General features: G+C 42.3%; 1 protein-coding gene across 5 annotated transcripts in view; it reads right to left on the bottom strand.

Moving 5' to 3' along the window:
* The window catches only part of MGAT4A (alpha-1,3-mannosyl-glycoprotein 4-beta-N-acetylglucosaminyltransferase A), a 133937-nt gene that overhangs the window by 49086 nt on the left and 58929 nt on the right, over positions 1-25922 (bottom strand). For all 5 annotated transcript variants that reach the window (XM_045005496.1, XM_045005524.1, XM_045005487.1 and 2 more), the window contains exons 6-8: positions 3426-3472; positions 2322-2435; positions 1557-1632 (exon numbers count right to left, since the gene is read on the bottom strand). In XM_045005496.1, coding sequence (XP_044861431.1) covers positions 1557-1632; positions 2322-2435; positions 3426-3472 — 237 coding nt within the window. The remainder of the gene's footprint in view (positions 1-1556; positions 1633-2321; positions 2436-3425; positions 3473-25922) is intronic.

Raw genomic sequence — 25922 nt, forward strand, 5'->3', positions numbered from 1 at the left:
GCGTGAAGAAGAACTTCCTTTTATTTGTTTTAAACCTGCTGCCTATTAATTTCATTTGGTGACCCCTAGTTCTTGTATTATGGGAATAAGTAAATAACTTTTCCTTATCCACTTTCTCAACATCACTCATGATTTTATATACCTCTATCATGTCCCCCCTTAGTCTTCTCTTTTCCAAACTGAAGAGTCCTAGCCTCTTTAATCTTTCCTCATATGGGACCCTCTCTAAACCCCTAATCATTTTAGTTGCTCTTTTCTGAACCTTTTCTAGTGCTAGAATATCTTTTTTGAGGTGAGGAGACCACATCTGTACACAGTATTCGAGATGTGGGCGTACCATGGATTTATATAAGGGCAATAATATATTCTCAGTCTTATTCTCTATCCCCTTTTTAATGATTCTTAACATCCTGTTTGCTTTTTTGACCACCTCTGCACACTGCGTGGACATCTTCAGAGAACTATCCACGATAACTCCAAGATCTTTTTCCTGACTCGTTGTAGCTAAATTAGCCCCCATCATGTTGTATGTATAGTTGGGGTTATTTTTTCCAATGTGCATTACTTTACATTTATCCACATTAAATTTAATTTGCCATTTTGTTGCCCAATCACTTAGTTTTGTGAGATCTTTTGAAGTTCTTCACAATCTGCTTTGGTCTTAACTATCTTGAGCAGTTTAGTATCATCTGCAAACTTTGCCACCTCACTGTTTACCCCTTTCTACAGATCATTTATGAATAAATTGAATAGGATTGGTCCTAGGAATGACCCTTGGGGAACACCACTAGTTACCCCTCTCCATTCTGAGAATTTACCATTAATTCCTACCCTTTGTTCCGTGTCCTTTAACCAGTTCTCAATCCATGAAAGGACCTTTCCTTTTATCCCATGACAGCTTAATTTACGTAAGAGCCTTTGGTGAGGGACCTTGTCAAAGGCTTTCTGGAAATCTAAGTACACTATGTCCACCGGATCCCCCTTGTCCACGTTTGTTGACCCCTTCAAAGAACTCTAATGGATTAGTAAGACACGATTTCCCATTACAGAAACCATGTTGACTATTGCTCAAGAGTTTATGTTTTTCTATGTGTCTGACAATTTTATTCTTTACTATTGTTTCAACTAATTTGCCCGGTACCGACGTTAGACTTACCGGTCTGTATCTACATCTCTTCAAAACCAATTAAAAATAATGCAACATCTAGAGCTCTACTTCCATCAACAGCTATTCTATTGTTTCTTTGCATCATAGAGGCTCCACTCCTACCCCTTTCTTTGGCATATGAAAAAAGCAAAATTAAATAGTCAGTGTTCCTTCATGTTTTTTGCCACATTAGCAGTTTTTGGCCACACTTAAGCATATAGACAACTGGGTTTCCAGTTTAGACAGTGTATGTAATTCAACTTATACACATTCACTAATACTATAATAACAATAGCAATCACCCTACAAATATATAATCATTCTATTTATATTCGATTTAGGCTTTTATGATGTGCCCATCACCACGGTATCTTTGAATAGCTTTACACATCAAAGAACAGCGATTTACCTGAATATAATAAATGCCCTTTTTCTGGGCATACATCATAAGAAAACAATAGTCCAAGTTTTGCTTTGTTCGCCATCTGAAATTAAATGTTAAAAAAAGTCAAGGAATTATAAAATAAAAAATGTCACAATACATAGTGAATTGCACTACAAAGGATGACAAGTTATTACACATTATTTGAATGTTAGAACAATTATATCTGGCATTATTCTCTCAGGAAAGCCTCTGTCTGGAAAAAAACCACAAAAAACAGGTCAATTCCCACTCCCTCCCTCCCCCCTCCACCTCCGTATGCTGCAACACAAAAAGAGGAATGACCCAACTGAATTTGATCTCTTGCAGCTATCTGAGCTTTCTCTAAAAATATATTGGGTATTTCAAATGGTAACTGAACAATACTGTTGAGTTTCATACATTGTTTTATTCCTGACAGCATGAAGGAAAACAGAAAACAAGAACAGACAACCTACATGATGTTATGCAACAAAAAATCTTATACGCTGTTATATTCTGAACTCCCACTGCACCTTCCCAGAATTTAACATTAAATGAAACCCACAAAGCTTAACATTTAGGCTTCAATCCTTAAGAAAAAAACATGCAGGTAGTGCTTCACGTGGATGCAGGGATTCACCCATTCGGTTTTCTTTGCAGAATTAAGGCCTTGTTTCCACATAATTTAAAGTATATACAAAAAATGTTTCCAGAATTCACACTCAGTCTGGCATTACATAAACAAGAAAGTTCTGAGGGAAAAAACCTTACCTGACTCTCTCTTTTGAGTCTCCAAATGTCTCTTTTAAATTTGTCAAATCAGGATAGTAAGTCGCAGGTGGGGATATTATTTCCACCAAGCCAGAACTGATTTCTGTAGAAAATCTATCATCAGAAACATCAAGTAAATAAGTGCAGTGGGACTATTCATTTATTTATTTATTATTGGTGCAGTTACTGTGTCTGACATAAAACATATTTGTAATCATTTGGAACAAATGTATAATGTTACCTTCACAATACATCAGAATGAGGGCTCATCTTCTAACTTTTATGATATGCAGGATTTATGTCTGGTAAAATTACATTCTTAATTTATGTTGACAGAATAATACGGCAGTAGAATTTTTTAAACAAGCAACATAAAACAAAACTAGTATAAAAGTTATTTTCCTAAGTGAGTCTTCCAGAACAATAACTCCTCCACTTTACACTATAGTCTAGTTCAGGGGTCGGCCACCTTTCAGAAGTGGTGTGCCGAGTCTTCATTTATTCTCTCTAATTTAAGGTTTCGTGTGCCAGTAATACATTTTAATGTTTTTAGAAGGTCTCTTTCTATAAGTCTATAATATATAACTAAACTATTGTTGTATGTAAAGTAAATAAGGTTTTTAACATGTTTAAGTAGCTTCATTTAAAATTAAATTAAAATGCAGAGCCCCCCAGACCGGTGGCCAGGAACCAGGCACTCTGAGTGCCACTGAAAATCAGCTCGCGTGCCGCCTTCGGCATGTGTGCCATAGGTTGCCTACCCCTGGTCTAGTTAATCTAATAATGTCAATTTTTAAAATACCTGGGCTTTCCCTTCTATAGCTCAGTTTGAGCATACTACTGCAAAGGATACCATGAATGCAGATGTCATAGAATCCATTTATGTCATGCCAACCCAATCCATTTATGTCACGCCAAATCCACGTAATCCCATTTACTGTTTTACAGTTTAACCTACTTAATTACTTCCCCTTGGTTTGTCTTCATGCATTTATTTTTTCTGAAACCAAAACAATCCTGAGGAAAAAAAGGAAGTAAACAAAACATTTCCCTCACACCACAGTTTTGTTAAGAGAACAAAACAAAACTACCCCCACAACTTACTCTTTTTCCAGGCTTGCTACAACACTGTGTACATAGTCCAGATCTGTCTGGAAAAGAAAAAAAGAGCGGTTTTGGAGTTACACTTTTCCCCTTTAAAAAGAAAACGTATTTTAAATAGTGATATTTCACAACCATAATTTTAAAACACAAGGTGTCCAAACAACAGAGAAAAGGAATTTTAAAAAAAAAACTGGAGACGTAATTTAAAATAGTAACACTTTTTAAATGTCTGATGCAAAAAAAGTTTGGTTGGGACTGACATGTAATGAGATTCATGCCAGAAGAATTATAAGTTATAGTTATTTTTTTTCTAAACCTACAAAAATGATATTATGTCAGATTAGCATTAATAAGCTATGTGCACTGAAAGGAGAATCTGCCCCAAGAATTTCTATAGCAAAATTAATCCTGTTTGATTAAGACTAATATCCTTTGAGCTTCATCACCATTTCAGTTAAGAAAACCTGCTTTTATATTAATTAAAGTCCATTATAATGCCTAACAGAAAGCATCTTGAAATGCATGGGAGTAAGTTTCCTCCTGAAAGAATTAATAACGAAAACCTTAAATATGTCAACATGCCTCATATCAAAAGCATACAACAGTTCAGTAGTCTTCTCTGTTCTCAAACTAAATCAGGTAAGGTCTGACTAGTAGGTGTATGGAAGACCTAATATAGCAAACAGTATTGCTAATTCAGTAGACAGCACTCTTTCCCCTGAATCAGTATTAAACTATGCCCCGGAACAATGAGAGAGGTGCCACCTTTCGAAGGAAAAGACATGTAGTGATTAAAAGATTCAAGGCCAACTTTTCACAAGAGCAGAGGCATTGGACCTGGTGTCCTGGAAAAATTACAATTCAGGTGGTTATACTCTTATCTGTTAGCAGGTGTTAGCCAACCGAGTAGTATGATTTTTCACACCCAATGCCTCCTCTTAAGAAGGCCGGCTGGCAGGCAGACAATCTTTTCTCAGGTAAGACCTTCCAGAACTAGAGAGAAGCCTTTTTGCCAGACAGCTCTAGTCTAACTAAGCAGCCACTTTGCCAAAGCCCCCTCCCCTTTTTTTGCCTATTTGTATGTTCTTAGTGGGTGCATATTGCCACATTGTGGCAAGCACAGCAAGTGTAAGAAATCTGTTTTTCTTTGCTATGGCTGCCACCAATATATACAATGGGTCTGATCAACAGTGACTATGCCCACGGGGGAAAAATTAAACACAAAAAGAACTAGACAGGAGGAGGACAGGAAACAGTCAGGCGTTGTTGGGCTGAGTGGGAACTACTTTGAGAACCATCTGACCAATGTGGATAGATTCAGTTAGTAACCATGAGAAATTGTGCAAACTGAGACCAGCAGAGTTAGTCACAGAAACTTCCCCACTTTTAATGAAAGAGGTGACTAATGTCCTGGTAGAATGAGTTCTAAAGCTCCTCTAAGCAGAGAAAGCCTTCCAAAGAATCAGAGTGCTGGACACAAACTCCACTGGGCAAGGACAACACTTTCTGCCTTTTCAGAGATTCCTCAAGCAGGACAAAGAGAGTTTATAATAATCAAAAGGAAGTAGTCCAGGAAAAGCAACATTTAAGGGCTCTTCAGGCCTCCAGGGAAGGCTACTTAGTATCCATTCCACCTTGGGCTAGAGGAAGATCTGGTGAATTTAAGCTTTGGCTCATAGAAATAATGTTCATTGGGGGTTATATCTAGGGCCTACCAAACTCATGGACCATGAAATCTGGTCTCCCCCGTTAAATCTGGTCTTTTGTGTGCTTTTAGCCTATACCAGGGCTATAGCCTGCACCGCTTCCAGGAACGGCGGATCGCGGCCACGGGGAGCTGTGAATGGCCGTACCTGTGGATGCTCAGGTAAACAAAGCATCTCATGGCCCACCAGGGGCTTACCCTGAACAAGCCGCAAACTAAGTTTGAGAACCCCTAGCCTATACTATTACAGATTTCACGGGGGAGACCAGCATTTCTCAAACTGGGTGTCCTGACAAACTGGGTGTCCTGCCACAGGGAGGCTGCAAGGTTATTTTAGAGAGGTCACAGTATTGCCACTCTTACTTCTGCGCTGCCTTCAGAAGTGGGTGGCCAGAGAGCAGCAGCTGTTGGCCAGGTGCTCAGCTCTGAAGGCAGCGCCCCGCCAGCAGCTGTGAAGTAGTAAGGGTGGCAGTACCATAACATGCCACCCTTAATCCTGTGCTGCTGCCTTCAGAGCTGGGAGACCGGAGAGTGGTGGCAGCTTACTACAAACATGCACAGCTCATTAAGTACGTATCTGCACAGTAGTGTGGAATTCCCCCAGAAGTAATAAACCTATGATTTTATGTTTGCCATGGAAAACCTGGTAAAAGTCCAGTAGGTCCAAGAAAAGGCTTACAATTAAGGGGCCTGATCGCAGGTTTTCAAACCAGGAACTCATTTATGATTAGGGCTGTCAAGCAATTAAAAAAATTAATCTCGATTATTTGCAGTTTTAATCACACTGTTAAATAACAGAATAACATTTATTTAAATATCTTTGGATGTTTTATTTTCAAATATAGACTCTGGGCTGGGGACTCTGAGCTTTGGTCCTCCTTGGGGCTCCGGGCTCCAGCCACTCTCAGAGCTTTAGCCCCATTCACCCACTGCCTCCAGAACTCCAGGTTGAGGCTTCAGCCCCTTGCTGCCATTGACTCCCTCCTCATCCAGAGGTATGCGATTAACGCATTAAAAAAATTCATGCATTAATTTTGTTTTCAGTTAATTGCAGGCATTCACTTTGATTAATTGATAGCCCTAGACACTGTTATTACTGCTGAGCTCAAAATCTCAGGTTTCTGGCCCAATGGTAGGGGCCCTTTGAAGTGGTGAGGCAGGTGGGCCCCAGTTGACTATGGGGTCCGACAGCCAAAATAAAGATCTACCATGTGAATCTTTTACAAGCCTGGAAGACCACTAGGGTTTTCTTATAACCCTTACCCTCCAGAGCACAAATTAAGACCGTAGGCATCCTTGACACAAACATCTGAGATCGTATGGCTAGGACAGCAGCTGCAGTCTGAACAAAAAGCCAAGGTGCAGCAACTAGTCGACGCATTCCCCAGTGTTCTCGTCCTTACTAGGACAAACCCACCTAGCATATCACCATAAGACTGCATGTGCCCAAGAGATTCGTCTGCCACTCCCCCAGAAAATATGGGACACAGTTCCGGACATACTATGGGCTATGCTGACCCTACAATTAGTAGAAGAATAGCACTATGAATGGAGAAGCCACTGTGCTCATCCCAAACCCTGAAGGCACAACACACTTCTGCATTGATTTTTGAAAGAATAATGCAACTTGAAAATTCAACACAATGCATAAAGGAAGATGAGCTGTTAGAACAGCAAGGAGCAGCCACATACTAACGACTTTAGCCCTCAGGATGGGATACAGGCAGATACCCTTGACACCAGAATCGCAGGGGAAAAAACAATTTTTCCAAAGCCTTGGGTTTATCAATTCTGCACTGTGCCTTTTTACCTCCACAGGGAAGCAAGAACTTTCCAGAAACTGCTGGACCGGATTCTGCAGCCGCATGGACAACATGCAGCAGGCTCCTTGGTTAACATTATTTACAGCCAAAACTGAGATAGCCACATAAGACCCGGTGCAGCAGTCCTCAAGTCCCTCACTGATGTAAGTCTGAGAGCAAACCCAGCAAAATAGAAAGTGGGAAATCATGAGGTCACACACCTAGGCTACATTGTGGGAGAGGGCTGCCTATGAGTAAGGCTGCGAGTCTGTCACAGAGGTCACAGAAGTTACAGATTCTGTGACTTTCCTCCATAACTCCTACAGCGGCTGGTGCTGGCTCAGGGGCTGCCCGGGTTGGGCAGCCCTGGGCCTGCAGCAGCAGTTTGGCTGTGTGGGAGGGGGCTCAGGACTAGGGGCAGGGGGTTGGGAAGTGGGGGGCGCTTACCTCGGGGGGGGGCTCCCTAGCTCCCACTGGCATGACCTGCAGCTTCTAGGACATGGAGGGGCAGCAGGGTCTCTGCGTCGCGTGCTACCCACATCCGCAGGCCCCACTCCCGCAGCTCCCGTCGAATGTGGTTCCCAGGCAATGGGGGCTGCAGCAGCCAGCGCTTGTGGTGGGAGCAGTGGAGCACCTGCCCTGGACCCTGCCTACGCTGCCTAGGAGCTGCAGGTACTCGGAGCTGGGCAGGAAGCCTCTGCTGGCCCCGCCAAACCTCCTCCCCCAGCACCAGCAAGGGTCCTGGGCCGCATAATAATAATAATAATTGGAGATATACCTATCTCCTAGAACTGGAAGGGACCTCGAAAGGTCATCGAGTCCAGCCCCCTGCCTTCACTAGCAGGACCAAGTACTGATTTTTGCCCCAGATCCCTAAGTGGCCCCCTCAAGGATTGAATTCAGAACCCTGGGTTTAGCAGGCCAATGCTCAAACCACTGAGCTATCCCTCGCCCCCATACTGCAACCTACCCCTCCCCCCTGCCCAAGCACCAGCGAGGGTCCCGTGGCCCAGCCCTCCCCTTCCCCAGCACCAGTGGGGGTCCCAGGCCACCTCCCCTAGCACCTGAGATGCCCCTGGACTGCCACCCCCAAAGCACCCATGGCCCCCTGCCCAAGTTTTACTCATGGCAGATATTTTTAGTAGAAGTCACGGACAGGTCACGGGCCCGTGAATTTTTGTTTACGGCCTGTGACCTGTCCATAACTTTTACTAAAAATACCTGTGACTAAAATGTAGTCTTAACTATGAGAACTAGTCAACAAAGTCCAAGCCTTAATGGTCTGTCCCATCCTCACAAACAACAAATACAACATTTCTTGGGACTGGCACAGTATTATTGACGTTTAGTGCCATGATTTGCCACTATTGCAGTTCCCTTCATAGATCTAGTAAAGAATGGATGTTCAAAAAGGGTCCAGTGATCTGAGGCCAGCGACAATGCCTTTAAAGACTCTAAAGGATTGTGCGCATCAGGAACTAGTTCTTTTTAATCCAAACTTTTCAAATAGGTTTATATTGCAAACAGATGCCTCAGATGAAGGGCCAGTGGCAGTTCTTCTGCAAGAAGTTTAGGGAGAAGAGCTCTCCATACTCTACATCAGTGGTTCTCACCAGGGGTATGCCTACCCCTGGAGGGTGCCCAAGGGGTATAGCAGCTCATCTAGATATTTGCCTACATAAAAAGTGAAGTCAGTACAAACTAAAATTTCATACAGACAATGCCTTGTTTGATGCATGCCTGAAGGACAAATGGGAGATTCTACTGAATCACCTGGTATCTTCTGCTTGATATGGGAGATCTTCAAGGTCTTGGTGAAATGAGATTTTAAGTACCTTTATTTTTCCTAGGACACTAATTTAGGATTCTCTGGAGCCTTGAGCATAGATGAGATCAGATTACATTCAATTATCTCCCTCCAAGATGTCCCTATCTGAGAAAGGAAACAGTGAAAAGCACTAGATTTTTATTTCTATTTTTTTTGCCAGGGGCAGAGGGGGCCAAGAACAGATTCTTAGAGACATTTGATGAGAGGGACAGGAAGATCTCAAGTGGGCAGAAGCAGCCTTTCTTTGGAAGTTTCTTGGGAAAGGAGGAGGAGGAGAGAGCAAAGCAGACACCTAGTTGATCCAGTCCGTGTTTCCTTGGTGAAGATTTCCCCCCTCTGCTCAGAGGAAGAGGGGGTCAGTTTAAGTGGGGGAAAAAACTGGATGTCTCCTAGATGACTGAATCTTGAGCCTTCTGATCACTCTGGTCTTCTAGTTTGCTATCCTGCAAATCCTCTGTGTCAGCAGGAGGGAGCTGAAGCATGGCACAGACATGCAGGTTCAGAACCACTACTTTCCCTGCTTCTACCAGGCTTGGCAGAGGCAGTTCTACCTGAGGGAATGAAGGAGAGGGTCAACTTGCACAGAATGCTACTGTTATGAATGGCTTAAAAGAGAAGGTAAAAGTAAAACATTTTCCTTCTGCCTTTCCTCCACTGCTTCATCTATGGGTCTTCTGTCATCTTGCTGCTGTGGGGCTCTCCTAAGGCCTTGAAACAAAGATAGTGCCTTTCCAAAGAGACACCAGCTATAGCTGCTCCAGTGACCTGACATTACACTTAGAATTGATGTGAAGAGGAATGAAATGGAGGGACTATAGGTGAAAACACGAAAGTTTATGCTGAAATAAATTTGTTAGTCTCTAAGGTGCCACAAGTACTCCTGTTCTTTTTGCGGATACAGACTAACACAGCTGCTACTCTGAAACCTGAATTTGAATTGGCTCCCACCTGTTTGACTGGTAGATGAGAGAAGACACACTCAGTGTACATACAGGTGGTCAGTTACATCAGGGGACAGCCGTATTATAGAAAACACAGGTAACAATCCTTTACAAGACTTTGTTTTCAGTGGCTTATAATTCTGTCAAAATTTAACCATTTGGACTGAAATTTTCCATGCTGGGTGTCTGTTTCAGGCTAATTCCTCCACTCCTGCTCCCCACTAAAAATGGTTCAGTTATTTCCTCGAATGAGGTTAGGGAAAATATGTTGTTTCCCACAGGTTAAAGAATTTTTACTACTGTTTCATTAAGAACTGTAGCACTTCTATGCTTTGGAGCAGGGACTTGAAATTTGGCAAGTGTGATCGTCCTAGTGTCAAGGATGTACCTTTTGCCATCCCCATGAAAATCTGCCCAAATTTAACAACGTTATTAGTCTCTGAAAAGTCATCTGTTTGCACATGTTCAGAGGTTTATCATCAGCATTATTCTCTTAAGATTCTATCTGAGCATGTTCCATTCCCACACACCTCCTATAGGCCAACCAGACTGCACATACAGCATCCCCGCCGAATGACTAAAGTATGCTCCAGCCCTGGGCTGGAGGGTAATGGGAAAGACTTTTCTTGCAATTGCTCCTTCCAATTGCAGAGGCTTCAGAACTGAGAGCAGGAAGATGTCTCCTGTGATCTTAATGTTCCCCTTCTAGTGCCTAGACGGTATGGAGGAGGAGAAGGAAACAGTCTGATTTGAAAGCCAAAAGTTGAGGAGAAAGCAGGGGCAGGGATTGGATGTAAGCAATGAGCAGTAGAGAACTGAGATGGGTGTCTAACCACTTCAGCACGCTTATCTTCAGAACCTGAAACTGAACCTAGAAGTCCTGAGACTCTGCATTCCTCTGTTCTCTAACAAATATTTGTGAATCCTACTGGCAAATTCTGAATCTCTTCCCTCCTAAGGGCTGTTCAACCTAGAGGATAACAGCCTACTCCTGCTACCAGTTCTTCCATTAGCTCAAGCAATAGAGGTATACACCATGGACATAAATGTCCCAACCCTGATGACTTATGTAGTGGACAGTATGGTTCCACTTGATGGAATTTGTTTGTCCAATTTGCAAGTCACATACAAAAATATGGAAAAGGAATGCTATGTTCACAAAAAAAAAAGCACTCAAAACACAGGAAGTGACAGAATTAAAGGTTGCCAGTGCAATCTTAATTTGCCCCATGTTGTTATGATTCATTGATGCACTATATGATTTCTATATGCAATATATGATTTTTAAAAGAGCTGGCTGAGGAGCTTGCTGGACCATGAATGTTGATTTTCAATGTCTTGGAGAACTGTAGAAGTGCTAAAAGACTGGAAGAAAGTTAACATTTTGCCATTTTTAAAAATAGATAAACAGGATGACCCGAGTAATTGTAGGATGAGCACCTAGAACTCCAACTGGAATCAATGCCAGCTGTGCTTTGAACATATACAGTGCTATACAAATGCTAAGATACTCTTAAAAATTAAGCTCTAGTTAGGCACCCAAAGTTAATGGATATTTAATTTTGGCCTTGATGACTTTGAGCCTCAGTTCTTCAGATGTAAAATGGGGTAATACCACCATATTACTTCACAGGGATGATGTAAGAATAAATTGAACAGACAACCTTCATTCTATCATTTCCTAACTTTTAAGTGCTTGATTTTCTAACCTTAACATTTTTTCAACATAATATGAATAAAGTTAAACCAGTATGAAGGCAAATCTATACGGGAAGGAGATGAAAATGGTCAGTGACCTTGGGGAACTTCAAATGTGAGATTTTAAAATTTGATTATTTAGCATGGAAAGGAGGCATAGGAGAGTGTATGGGGGGCGGGGGGAGAGGGAAGGACAAAAACAGAGGTGTACATTATATTTTACCAATATGTCTGATGTAAAGGTCACTTTATTTTAACACAGACTCTGAGACTGTAGTATATTAAAATTGATTGCTTTTCCCTCCTCCGTAAACAGTGTCTCGCTATACATACTAACTGGATGTAGATGGCCTCCAATAAGACAGGCATAACTTTGCAAACTAGTTCTGTCCCCTCACCATCCTACATTCCTGGAACTGCATTTCTTACTAAACAAATAATATAGGATTGCAGGAACAAAACCAGACTTGTATTAATAGATCTGGCATATTTGGTTAGTGAAGAAAGCATGTTTTCAAAATGTCGAGAAATCTCAGTGCTGCTTTTGTGGAGATCAAGACACCATATGAAGGAGCACATTTATGCTGCTACAGTTAAGGTTGTTTTAGGCACTCTCTTACAAGCCTTACATTTACTCAGCCATAATAATTTATTCTGGGTTGAAATTTGGCACACAGTTTAAGTCCTGGAGAAAACTGTTTTCATGATTAGTCTAAACTTTAAAGCTTTTGCCTAAAAAACACGCTTTGACTGGGAATACTAATATTTATTTGTATTTTAAGATCTTTAGGGCTAAAAGTAAAAATTTTCAAGCGATTAACTCATAATATGGCTTGTTTTTGCAGTTAATACACAGGCCCGGAGAACTGGGTTAGATGTTACAGGATCAGCTGCTGGCTCTTTCACAGACTGCATAATCCTGAGCGAGTGCTTGACTACACAGTGCAGCAATGTGCACTACATCGGTATGATTTCTAAAGCACGCTAACGTGTTGTCCACTAACTGGTCCATGTAAACCATGCTGGTGCACACAAAGTTCCCTATTGTGCTTTCTATATGGTCCTGCTAGTGCACTTTAGAATCACACCCCTGTAGTGCACAGTGCCGCACTGTGTGGACAAGCCCCAAGTCGCTTTCTGTGTCTGTGTTCTGTTTTGTGAAAAGGGATACCAGTATTCAAACAATATTCAACAAGATGCAAAAACACATACAACAATTTTTGCCTCTAAATGCATTTTCCTAACAGTCTCTTTCTTGGTACTTTAATTGGATTTTTGAATGTTCATTGTATAACACAGAACTGCAAGTACAGTGTTTGCTCTGCATCCAAAGAGAAATGCATCTGCCAACAGGCTGAGGTTTGTTTGCGGTAGGGACTGTGCTGGTGCTCTGTACTTCAGTTTACTTTCTGTGCTTTTGCCTACTGATATTGATGCCCTGAATCATGAAGAAACTGGAAAAGCAAAATTCCAAGATATGATAAAGGTGCCCTGTGAGAAACTTATGTATGCAAACATTATTTACTGTAAAATAATTTAGAAAAAAGTTCTGGCAGTATATTTTAGAATAATCATCTGTATGGTGCACTGATGTACATATTGCCTTTCAAAGAGAGTAGGAGATGTTCCCTGCTAGGACATGCTTACAAGAGTCCGTTCTTGTACCCCTTAATCACATAAGACTCTCGAATTGTATTCTTATTGAGTCACATAGCATCTATCTAAATCTGTGATAGTAATTGTTTTACATTCTAATTCCTTGCTTCATACCATGTTCTTACAGGATGTAATTTTGAGAAGCACCTAAGTGACTTAGGAGTACTTTTGCTCCTAAATCACTTAGTTTCTTTTGAAAATCCTTTCCAGTATGTACAAATCTTGAATAGGTATTGAGGGATTTTTTTCCTTGAAAATTCTGAAATGCCTTGCTCATGAAGATATATTGTCATCCCTTGCTCACACTATTTTAGGTGTCAAATTAGAGATGCAATTAATATTTATTTATATTCACTTCATATGAATAGTTGCTATTTTTAGGTATTTATATTTGAACAAATACTGAGAAACAAATAACCAGAGTGAAATCAACAGCACAACTCCCATTGACTTCCATAGGGCCAGGATTTCACTTTGACTATCTATACTGGCTGCCATATTTCCTAAATCCCAAATCTCCTCTCGAATGATTTCCCCACCCCTCACCCTACAGCATAAATCAAGTGCAGGAAGAGAAATGCAAAGGGAAGCAAGAAAGGCGCTAAAGTCAGGGAGTGCATTAGGACACTGACAAGTCACTGGGAAAGGAAACAAAGTTAAAGAGAGTCAAGTTACTGTAAATTCAGAGAGAAAAGCTGCAGGGATGATCCAGACTATCCACACAAGCCATATTGTTTAGAATGGCTTTTATCTAGGCTCACAAACTACACAACCTGTAACTGTCTTAAGTACAGCTAACTATAAATAAATACATTGGAAACCATCAAGAGAAAATAATCCAACTCTGCCAAAACTGGTCATTCTATTTGTTGCAGTCATTTCTTCAAACTTTCTGATCCCTTGCATCATATAGGTGGGGAGGATGAGTACAGTATGAAAATAAAACAAAAGGAATTAACCATTACAAAAGTCGTATCCCTAAAATATGACTAACACTGCAAAACTGACAACTCTCTAAATCAGTGGTTCTCAAACTTTTGTACTGGTGACCCCTTTCACATAGCAAGCCTCTGAGTGCGACCTCCCTTATAAATTAAAAAACCTCTTTTTTATATATTTAACACCATTATAAATGCTGGAGGCAAAGCGGGGTTTCAGGTGGAGGTTGACAGCTTGCGACCCCCTATTTAATAACCTCATGGCCCCCGGAAGGGTCCCAACCCCCAGTTTAAGAACCCCTGCTCTAAATCTTGTGTAATAGGCAGGAAACAAGGAAAAATATGTTTGGGGGTGGAAATGCCAATGAATAACTTAGAAACTTTGGTTTGTTGTGCCTTTAGACATAACAGCTCAGGACTGCAGCCACTAAACAGGCTCATAGTGTTTACATATAGTGTGCTACAGGAGTGGTGAAACTATATAAGACAGTGAAGGAGAAAGAGAACTAAAGGATTAAATCTTCAATACTAGTTTGCGCTATGGAGATGTAAATGGCAAAAGCATATATCCTCACCAAAGAGAACAAGGAAAGAGGATGGAAGGATTTGTGAATAGTCAGAATTGTGTTTTGTTCAGTTTGCCTACAATTCACCTTTCCCACTGAAATGAGCTGAAATGCTTCCAAGAATGTGTGTGTTGTCATGGCAACAAAATATAACAAAACCAAAACTAATCTGCAACCAGGATAAATGTGGCTAGTTGCTGCTCCATATTACAGCCAGATAATGTGAATGGCATAGTTTAGCCAGGCTGCATTTTGTTACATATTTTTACTTGTAATAGCATTCCCTTTCTTTTACCCTCAGATTGGGCACAAAAAACGGTTACTTACCTTTCGTAACTTGTTCTTCAAGATGTGTTGCTCATGTCCATTCCATTCTAGGTGTGTGCGGGCCCACGTGCACAGTTATCAGAGATTTTTGCCTTAGCGGTATCTGTAGGCTCGGCAGTGATGCCCTCTGGAGTGCTGCGCTCATGTGTCTGTATATTAAGTGCCGCCAGCCCTATGCCCTCTCAGTTCCTTCTTGCCGGCAACTCCGACAGAGGCACAGGAGGGCAGGTAATGGCATGGACATGAGCAACACATGTCAAAAGACAACAGTTACAAAAGGTAGGTAACTGTTTTTTATTCTTTGAGTGTTCGTTCATTCTGGTTCCATTCTAGGTGACTCACAAGTAGTACCCCTGGAGGTGGGCTCGGAGTTCACGGTTGTGTGGCTTGCAACACTGCTCTCCTGAAGCCAGCATTGTCTCAGGCCTGCTGAGTAAGTGCATAAGATGTAAACGTGTGGATGGAAGACCATGTAGCAGCCCTGCAGATATCCTGGATTGGCACCTGGGCCAGGAAAGCCACCAAGAAAGCTTGCACCCTAGTCGAATGGGTGGTCACAACTGCCGGTGGCGGCACATTTGCCAGATCATAGCAGCAGCAGATAGAGACAGTGATCCAGGACAAAATTCTCCGATGGACACTGGACGACCTTTTATCCTGTCTGCCACCGTGACAAACAGCTGTGTTGACTTACGAAATGGCTTGGTCCTTTTGATGTAGAAGGCTAGTGCCCTCCTGAGATCCGGAGAGTGCAATTTGCGCTCCTCCTCCAACTTGAGGTCTTGGAAAGAAGAAAGGTAAAAATATGTCATGGCCTGTATGAAACTGCAAAACCACCTTGGGCGGGAAAGTTGGGTGCGGACGCAAATGAACCTTGTCCTTGTAGAAGACTGTATACGGCGGTTCTGAGGTGACCGCCCTCATCTCAGAGATCCTGCGGGCAGTTATTGCAACCAGCAACCAAACCTTCCAGGAGATGAGGAGAAGGGAGCAGGAAGCCAAAGGCTCAAAGGGGGGGACACAAGCCACGACAGCACAAGATTCAGGTCCTAAGGAGGGACAGGGTCCCGGATATGAGGGTAAAGTTGCCCCAGACCATTGAGAAACCTGATCATCATGTCATGAGTGAAAACTGACCTGCCCTGGAGCAGAGGGTGGAAGGCCAAAATGGCGGCCAAGTGGACCTTAATAGATGAAAGAGACAGACCCCGGAGCTTGAGATGCAGAAGGTAGTCCAGGATCGACTGCAGTGAGGCCCACTTAGGCCTAATACCTTGGTTCAAGGATAAACCCAAGGAGTGCAGCCAAGAGTTGTACCTCATCATCACCACAGAGGCCACGAGCCGGGCTGCCAAGTCTGTAGCGTCCCAGGCCATCTGGAGAGTGTCCCTTGCCACTGCTATTCTCTCCTCCACTATCATGGCAAACCGCAGTCCTGTGGGAGGGCCTCCTTGAACTGGCCAAGGGAGTCCCACAAACTAAAATTGTAACTGTTCAACAGGGCCTGATGGTTAGATACCTGAAATTGCAGTCTGGCCATGGAATAAATCTTTCTGATAAAACGATCCAGCCTCTTGGTGTTTTTATTCTTTGGCATGCCACTTGCCTGTCCCTTCCTGTCCCTTTCGTTAACTGCAAACCCAACCGGTGACCCAGCTGGTGGGTGCGTATAGGGGTATTCCAACCCCTTTGCAGGGACATAATACTTCTTTTCCGTCTTTTTGGAAGTGGGCAGAATGGAAGAGGGGGTCTACCACAATGCCGTAGCGATCTTGAGGACCCCTGGGTGAACTAGCAGCACGATATGGGCCAGGGTGGTGGAAGAGATGACACTGAAAAGGTCATCTGATTGCACCTCAATTTCTAGATTTAGGTTGGCAGAAATCCTTTTAATGAGAGCCTGGTGCTCCTTAAAATAGTCGGGGAGGTGGGGAGGGAGCCCTATCAATCTGGGAGACAACCGCCACCTCTTCATCCAGTGAAAGCATTGCAGGGGGAGAGGTAGGTTCCCCTTCCCCTTCTGTGGATGGCTCTATAGGCATCAGCACCTGATGTGCTACACTCGCGTCAGGCTCCACACCATGCCCCAAATCCTGTGCCAGTAGTACCAGGGGCAGTTTGTCTGAGGTGGTCTGGGAGGAGTGGTGGGAATATGGAACCAGCATCATGGGCATGCCCGAAGGGTTCCAACAAGGCGATTGAGCAGGCAACTGGCTCTGATGTCATGCCACTGCTGCAGATGTCATGCCATTTTTGGGGCCAATGGGGATCCATGCCTTCTCAGTGAGGGGCTGAACTCTGGCTCCGACTCACACCATTCCCCTTCAGGTGACCATGGCAGGGCTGTGGAAACCTGAGTCTGCCAGCTGACCCTTGACAGAGATCGATGCCTAGAGGACGGAGACTGGCATCTGTCCGTCGAGTGGTACCAAGGTAGCAGAGACTGGTGCCACAATGGAGAGTGGTCCATGTTGGTGGGGACCAACACCTGGGAGATCATCTAGGCAATAGGGACCTGCACCGGAGAAATCTCTGGCGAGAGGCTGGCTGATACCAAGAGTATGGAGACTGGTGCCTCGATTCTGGTGTTCCAGGCCTCATGGAAGGAAAATGCAACGCCGGAGACCTGGGTCTTCTGGCCAGAGACTGAGGTTGCGGGGCCAGCGTCCTAGGCTGCGGGGCTAGGGATGTATGCCTACAATCTGGGGACCAATGGTGCTCCATTGCTTTCTGCAGGGGTCCCATGGCTGGCTTGCCCTTGGTTTGCAGGGCCTTAAAAAATAAATAAATAAATAAAGATATCCTATCTCCTAGAACTGGAAGGGACCTTGAAAGGTCATCAAGTCCAGCCCCCTGCCTTCACTAGCAGGACCAAATACTGATTTTGCCCCAGATTCCTAAGTGGCCCCCTCAAGGATTGAACTCACAACCCTGGGTTTAGCAGGCCAATGCTCAAACCACTGAGCTATCCCTCCCCTTAGCCATGTCCACCGCCTGGCACGGCATCTGCGATACTGGCAGGCCTGTGAGGTCTTTGGTCACCTGGGCAGCTTCAGGTATTAAAGGTCCCAGTAGTAGGCGGGGTCCCCTGCCCGCTCCCAGGAGTTGGAGGTAGATCCCTAGTTGGGCTAGGGGATCCCAGTGTAGCTGTACCCCCTTGCAGCTCCGGGGCGGGCATGTGGCCTGAACTAGGTCCTTTGTCCCGATTCCCCTGCCCCTGCTTAAATGGCACCAGGGAGCCTTTTTTCTTTTGCCGATTTTTAGGCACAGTCGAGGAGGAATGGTGCTGGGCAGAGCTTGGTGCCAGTGGGACACTCCACACCGACGCCGAGGTGCTAGGAGCAGAGTCGAATCAGGAAGGCAGATGAAGTGCAGCCTCCACAAGGAGGGCCTTCAAGTGGATATCCTGCTCCTTCTGGGTTCTGGGATGAAAGTTCTGGCGAATCCTGCACTTGTCCTTTATATGGGATTCCCCCAAGCACTTCAAACAGCTGCTGTGGGGTCACTAACAGGCATCAACCTGTTGCATGAACACAGTTTGAAGCCCAGGGAACAGGGCAAAGTCCCAGCTGGGACTAACAACTAAACAAACAACACTTAATTAAATGGTGAACTAAGTACCTAAGAACTATATACAAAGAGAACAACAATGGGCTGTAAGAACCGCTAATGGGCTGTAAGAAGGAACTGAGAGGGTGTAGGGCCGGCAGGTGCCTAATATACAGATGCATGAGCACAGCATTCTGGTTACTGCTAAGGCAAAAATCTACAACTGCGCAAGTGGGCGTGCATGCACCTAAAATGGAATTGACATGAGCAAGTACTTGAAGAAGAATAACTTCATGATTTTTTTTCCCAAAGTAGCAGCCGTGTTGGTCTGTATCCGCAAAAAGAACAGAAGTACTTGTGGCACCTTAGAGACTAAAAAATTTATTTGAGCATAAGCTTTTTAGTCTCTAAGGTATCACAAGTACTCCTGTTCTTTTTATGAGTTTTAGTATTCAACATTTGCCAAGTTTACAAGGAACACTAAAATGGAGGCATTTATTTATTTATTCTTGACTTTTCCTAATGAGGCTTGGATTGAGGTGCAGGTGACTCAATTTCACATGAATACATCAATTACTGAGTTAATCTCTTAAATGAATTAATTTACTTCTGACATTTTAAAAACTAAATTGATATTGGATTCGGTTTTATTATTATTGTTGTTGTTATTTGGCCTCTACCTCAATATATGAAGATCTACTGACAATCTTTTTCATTTTAATTCAAAAGATATTTTTATTACTCTATATTGACAAAAAATAAACTTATTCTTAGACCCGGGGTGGGCAAACTTTTTGGCCTGAGGGCCACATTGGGGAATAGAAATTGCATGGTAGGCCACGAATGTTCACAAAATTGGGGTTGGGGTGTGGGTAGGGTGACCAGACAGCAAATGTGGAAAATCAGGACGAGGGCGGGGGTAATAGGAGCCTAAATAAGAAAAAGACCCAAAAATCGGGACTGTCCCTATAAAATCGGTCACCCTAGGTGCGGGAAGGGGTGCGGCCTCTGGGGTGGGGCTGGGATGAGAAGTCTGGGGTACAAGAGGGTGCTCCGTGCTGGGATCGAGGGGTTTGGAGAGCGGGAGAGGGATCAGGGCTACAGGCTCTGAGTGGCGCTTACCTCAAGTGGCTCCCAGAAGCAGTGGCATGTCCCTTCTCCAGCTCCTACATGTGGAGCGGCCCCCAACCCTTGGAGCAGGGCCATGTGGCTGCGCCCCAGAGTGGGGCCATGCTGCGGCTTCCGGGAGCCGTGCGGTGCACCTCTTGACCTGACGCCCCAGCTGGAGTGCCAGAGCGGGGCAAGCCCCAGAGCCCACTCCCCAGCGGGAGCTTGCGGGGCGGATCCGGCCCGTGAGTCGTAGTTTGCCCACCCCATCTTAGACAGTACTGGACATAGAATCAAACGGTTATGTCTTGTCAGCTTTTCCAAGGCATTGCCACGATGATGTTTGAGCTTTATAAAAAATAAATAAGAATCAAATGGTTTTGATCATTCTTGTAGGTAATTCTCAAGAAACAAATGTGGAACAGTTTTCATAATTTTAGTCTCTATAACATAATTCAGTAAGATTATAAAAACAAATTAAAGAAATTAAATATTTTCAATTAAGATTACAGAGTATTTTGAATATTATAGAATCTTTTTAAAATAGATATGAGTGGCATACTGAAGGTAAACTACTTAGATTATACTCTCCTAAATAAGGAAAGAGTAAAATGCGACTACTCTGGATTTTCTTCCTTATAGCACATCAATGATGAATTCGGATATTTTCTTCTTTTCTTTCTTTAGATGAATTAGCCATCAAGAATATTCACATTCACAAAACAAGTAGTAATTCCAGAGGATGACAGTGTTTTCACTTATTTATAATGACACTTTATTATTTGTGAGAGGCAACATGGGTGAAGCATGAAGATGCTTGTTTGAAAATTTAACAAGTGGGAGATGGAGGCTGGCATGATTGGCTAACTGGAGGCAGGAGTCAACGCAGGGATCAGGAACCTTTGGCACACGGCCCATCAGGGAAAGCCCCTGGCGGGACGGTTTCTTTACCTGCCGCGTCCACAGGTTCAGACGATTGCAGCTCCCACTAGCTGCAGTTCGCCATCCCAGGCCAATGGGGGTTGTGGGAAGCAGCGCGGGCCGAGGGATGTGCTGGCCGCCCTTCCCACAGCCCTCATTGGCCTGGGACAGCAAACCACAGCCAGAGGGAGCCGCAATTAGCCGAACCTGCGGATGCGGCAGGTAAACAAACCGGCCTGACCTGCCGGGACTTTCCCTGACGGGCCGCATGCCAAAGGTTGCCGATCCCTAAGTCAACATATTGATAGTGAATGGAGGTGATAGGTAGGGCGGGGAAAGGCTGCGAAGGGCCTTGAAAGTGAAGTAGCTCATATTTGACACTGTAGAGAAGGTGGAGCTGTAGACCAATGCAAAGACAGCAATGACATGGTCAAAGCAAGAGGCTAGGAAAATTATCTTTGCAGCAGCAGCATTCTGAATGGATATGAGTGGGGCAAGACTGCATTTGACAAGGTCAGAGAGAAGGACATTGCACTAATTGAGACATGAGATGACAAAAGCCTAGACAAATGTTTTAGTTGCATGGATAGGAAAGGCCATATCTTAGAGATGTTATGCAGAAAGAATCCATGAGATATAGACACAGCCTGGATATGAGGACATGTACAGAGGTCTGGGTCAAAGATGATGCCCAAGTTATAAGATGAACTGACAGGCAGGATGGGAGTGTTGTCCACAGTCATCAAGAAAAATGATAGCTGGAGTGCTTTTTTTTGGTGGGGGGGGAGGGGCGGAACATTAAGAGCTGTGTTTTAGCCATGTTGACCTTGAGCTGGCAGCCAGACATCCATGAGGAGCTGTCAGAGACACAAGCTGAGATTTTAGTTTGGACAAAAGGAAACAGGTCTGGAGTGGACACGTGGTTCTATAAATCATCTGCACAAAGATGGTAGATGAATTTGTGTTTGTGATAAAGGTTACCCAGAGATATGGTGTAGAGAAAGGTACAAAAGACAGTCTTCTGTGGAATCCCACACAGAAGGAGGTGAGAGATAGATGATGAGGATCTGCCAAAGGACACGATAAAGGAGTGATAAGAGAGATAGCAGGAGAACCAAGAGAGGATAAAGTCACAGAAGCCAAGAGAGAACAGGATTTCAAGAAGCAGAGTATAGTTGACAATGGCTGACAGGTCAAGGAGGATGAGGGTGGAGAGTACCGGTGCAGAGATTTAGTTAAGATGATATCATTAGAGAGACTTTGACAAGAGTGGTTTCAGTGGCGTTCAAGAGGCAAAGCCAGATTGGAGAGGGTTTAGGATGGAATTGGAGGAGAGGAACTCCAGACAGCAATTGTAAATAGTGCATTCCATGAGCTTAGCGATGAAAGGGAAAAGAGGCAGAAGTTGGAGATGCAAATAGGGTCAAGGGTAGATTTTGTTTTAAGATGGGATTTACTAAAGCATGCTTTTATTGTGACGGGAAAGAGCCAGAGGAGTGTGAAAGTTTAATGGGAAGCGTAAGGAAGAGAATAAGTGGGCACAAAGAGATCATGAGATGGTATTGGATGGGGTCACTGGGGCAAGTGGAGAGGTTAGAGGAAGAAAGCAGATGAGAAACTTCTACATCTGTGAGAAGGGAAAAGGAGGAGATTTGTAGGAGGGGAAGGGAAGGCCAAGGAGAGGGGGAAGGTCATTGCGCAACATTTTATCCATTTTTTTCTTGTAAGAAATTGGTGAGATCCTATGTGGAGAGAGAAGTTGAAGGCAGACAGCATTTGAAGAATGAATCAAAAATGGTGAAAAGATGGCTGGGGTCAAGGGCATGAGATTAAAATGGAAAAGTAGAATAGTTTAGGAAGAAAGATGTCAGAACTGACGGAAGAGAGAACAAACGTGTAGCTGAGGAAGTTATCTTGATCATGGAATTTCTACCAGAGATGCTCTAAGTCAAGAATAGGGGTTAGCAGGATGGACCTTAAGAAGGGAAAAAGTCAAGGGTGGAGGAGAGTGAAGCCTGGAGAGAATCAACAACCATATCAATAGAAGAAAGGGAAGGGAGGGCAAGGAAGGAAGGATTGAGAGATTGGAAGTCATAATTGGGCAAGCAAGTCTGTATTTAGGTCATATATACATAGGTGTTAGGCATGTGCTTAAATACCTTGTTGAATGAGGCCTATGGTGCCAAAAGTGTGCCATGTGCTTTACAAACAGGATTTCACCACACACAAACAAGGAATTTATTCTTGAGTATCCCGACTCAAATACATCGTGTATGCTAATAACAGATTATTAGCACTAATTAGTAGGGCTGTCAAGTGATTAAAAAAATTAATCACAATTAATCATGCTGTTAAACAATAACAGTATACCATTTATTTAAATATTTTTGGATGTTTTTTATATTTTCAAAAATATTGATTTCAATGATAACACAGAATTCAAAGTGTATAGTGCTTACTTTATATTTATTTTTAATTACAAATATTTGCATTGCAAAAAACAAAAGAAATAGTATTTTTCAATTCACCTAATACAAGTACTGTAGTGCAATCTCTATCATGAAAGTTGAATGTACAAATGTAAAATTATGTACAAAAAATAACTGCATTCAAAAATAAAACAACGTAAAACCTACAAGTCCACTCAGTCCTTCTTCAGCCAATTGCTCAGACAAACAAGTTTGGTTACAATTTGCAGGAAATAATGCTGCCCGCTTCTTGTTTACAATGTCACTTGAAAGTGAGAACAGGTGCTTGCATGGCACTGTTGTAGTCAGCGTCGAAAGATATTTATGTGCCAGATCTGCTAAAGATTCATATGTGCCTTCATGTTTCAACTACCGTTCCAGAGGACATACGTCCATGCTGATGACGGCTTCTGCTCAACTATCCAAAGCAGAGAGGACTGATGCATGTTCATTTTCATTCTCTGAATCACATGCCACCAGCAGAAGGCTGATTTTCTTTTTTGGTGGTTCGGGTTCTGGAGTTTCCCCATTGTAGTGTTGCTCTTTTAAGACTTCTGAAACCATACTCCACACCTCAGCCCTCTCAGATTTTGGATGGCACTTCAGATTCTTAAACCTTAGAGCAAATGCTGTAGCTATTTTTAGAAATCTCACATTGGTACCTTCTTTGTGTTTTGTCAAATCTGCTGTGAAAGTGTTCTTAAAACAAACATGTGCTGGGTCATCATCCGAGACTGCTATAACATGAAATATATGGCAGAATGCTGGTAAAACAGGACAGGAGACATAGAATTCTCCCCCAAGGAGTTCAGTCACAAATTTAATGAACCCATTTTTTTTTTTTAACAAGCATCATCAGCATGGAAGCATGTCCTCTGGAATGGTAGCCAAAGTATGAAGTGGCATACGAATGTTTAGCATATGTGGCACGGAAATACCTTGTAATGCCGGCTACAAAAGTGCCATGCAAATGCCTGTTCTCACTTTCAGGTGACATTGTAAATAAGAAGTAGGCAGCAGTATCTCCTGTAAATATAAACAAACTTGTTTGTCTTAGTAGTTGGCTGAACAAGAAGTAGTACTGGGTGGACTTGTAGGTGCTAAAGTTTTACATTGTTTTGGTTTTGAGTGAAGTTATGTAACAAAAAAAATCTATATTTGTGAGTTACACTTTCATGATAAAGAGATTGCACCACAGTACTTCTATGAGGTGAACTGAAAAATACTATTTCTTTTGTTTATCATTTTTAAAGTGCAAATATTTGTAATAAAAAATAATATCAAGTGAGCTCTGTACAATTTGTATTGTGTTGTAATAGAAATCAATATATTTGAAAATATAGAAAAACATCAAAAATATTTAATAAATTTCAATTGGTATTATGTCATTCAATAGCGCAATTAATTTTTTTATTCGCGATTAATTTTTTTGAGTTAATCGTGTGAATTACTGCAATTAATCGACAGTCCTACTAATTAGGCAACAGTTTAACAACCAAAAGTTGACAGAACTACTAAAAATGTTTAGCTAATTTGAGATGTCTACTGACTGACTGAAAGCTGCCAGAAAGTCAGCTAATGTCTTGAGAACAATCAGTCAGAATGCAAAACAAGATCTCAGTAGTTCTGAATATATTCTGATTATGATTTGTATCAAAGGTGTTAGAGAGTATTCACTGATTAATAAAGTGGGTAGACATAATGATTTGTGCTAGAAATATCTCTAGAATAAATTATTGAGAGATATATTTAGTTCAGATTAGTTTGCAGTTATTTAAGTAGGCGTGCTTCACTGAGACAAACCTGTTCAAGAGTGCCACAAAATACTTTTCACTTCTTAACTATTCATTCTACCAAAGTTTTTAAACAAAATGTATTATTCAGTAATGTTTATAATGGTAAAGACGATTCCAAAATAATACTTCCCAAATTTACTACAATCCCTACCATAATAAATACTATCTATTGTTAATGTAATTTGGAGTTCCACATTTTCGCAATTCAGGATCTCTAGGGTATTCTGAAGGGCAATACTTAGATAAGATTACATAAATATTTTAAATGTCACAAACTGAGCTGGCAAGTATATAAACTGGTTACATAGTGAACAAGAACCCAAGAGTTTCAATATGCAATGGAGATGGAATACAAAGATGAATCATGCCCAATTTTAAAATAACCGATAAAATAAAAATAAAATTGTAAGCCTTCCTAATTAATGAGCAAATTCTTAGTCAAATATAGTTATATGATGAATTAATCCAAGTTATATGAAATACAATTGTCTCAGCAAATCAAAAAGCAAAGATGATGCAGTTATTGAGGCATAACTGTATAATTGTCTCAGTTATACAATTCCAGCACTTGCCTAATTTGGTGCTTAGCTATCAAGATGACAGGCACTTTGGATATCCACACTCAGAGTTCAGGGAATTCTAATTTGCATAATCACTGCATAAAAAATTTAAAGGCAATTTAAAATACAAGTGACCATGACAATTTCATTTATAATGTGATAACAAAATAAAATCAAGATCAGTAGTGTGTGTGTACACACACACACACAAAGGAGTTGGTGCTTTAAAAAGGCCAGTTTCACAAAGCTAAACAATTATGAACCAAATCAGCTGGGAGGAAGAATTTAATCAGAAAAATGTGAATGATAATTGGGAATTGTTTTAGAACACTTCACTAGACTCCCCAAAACCACAACTGAGGTAGAAGGCACTCTTTCCATTTCAGTTGTATCTCAGGAGGATGTTAAACAGCAGCTAGTGAAGTTAGACACTTTTAAATTAGCAGGCCTGGATAACTTGCATCCAAGAGTTTCAAAAGAGATGGCTGAGGAGATCACTGGACCATGAATGATGATTTTCAGTAAGTCTTGGAACACTGGGGAAGTTCCAGAAGACTGAAAGAAAGCTACTATTATGCCAATATTTAAAAAAGGTAAATGGGATGACTCAGGTAATTATAGGTCTAGCAGTCTGA

Source organism: Mauremys mutica, chromosome 1 (assembly GCF_020497125.1).
Source record: "Mauremys mutica isolate MM-2020 ecotype Southern chromosome 1, ASM2049712v1, whole genome shotgun sequence".
In the NCBI taxonomy this organism is placed as follows: Eukaryota; Metazoa; Chordata; order Testudines; family Geoemydidae; genus Mauremys; species Mauremys mutica.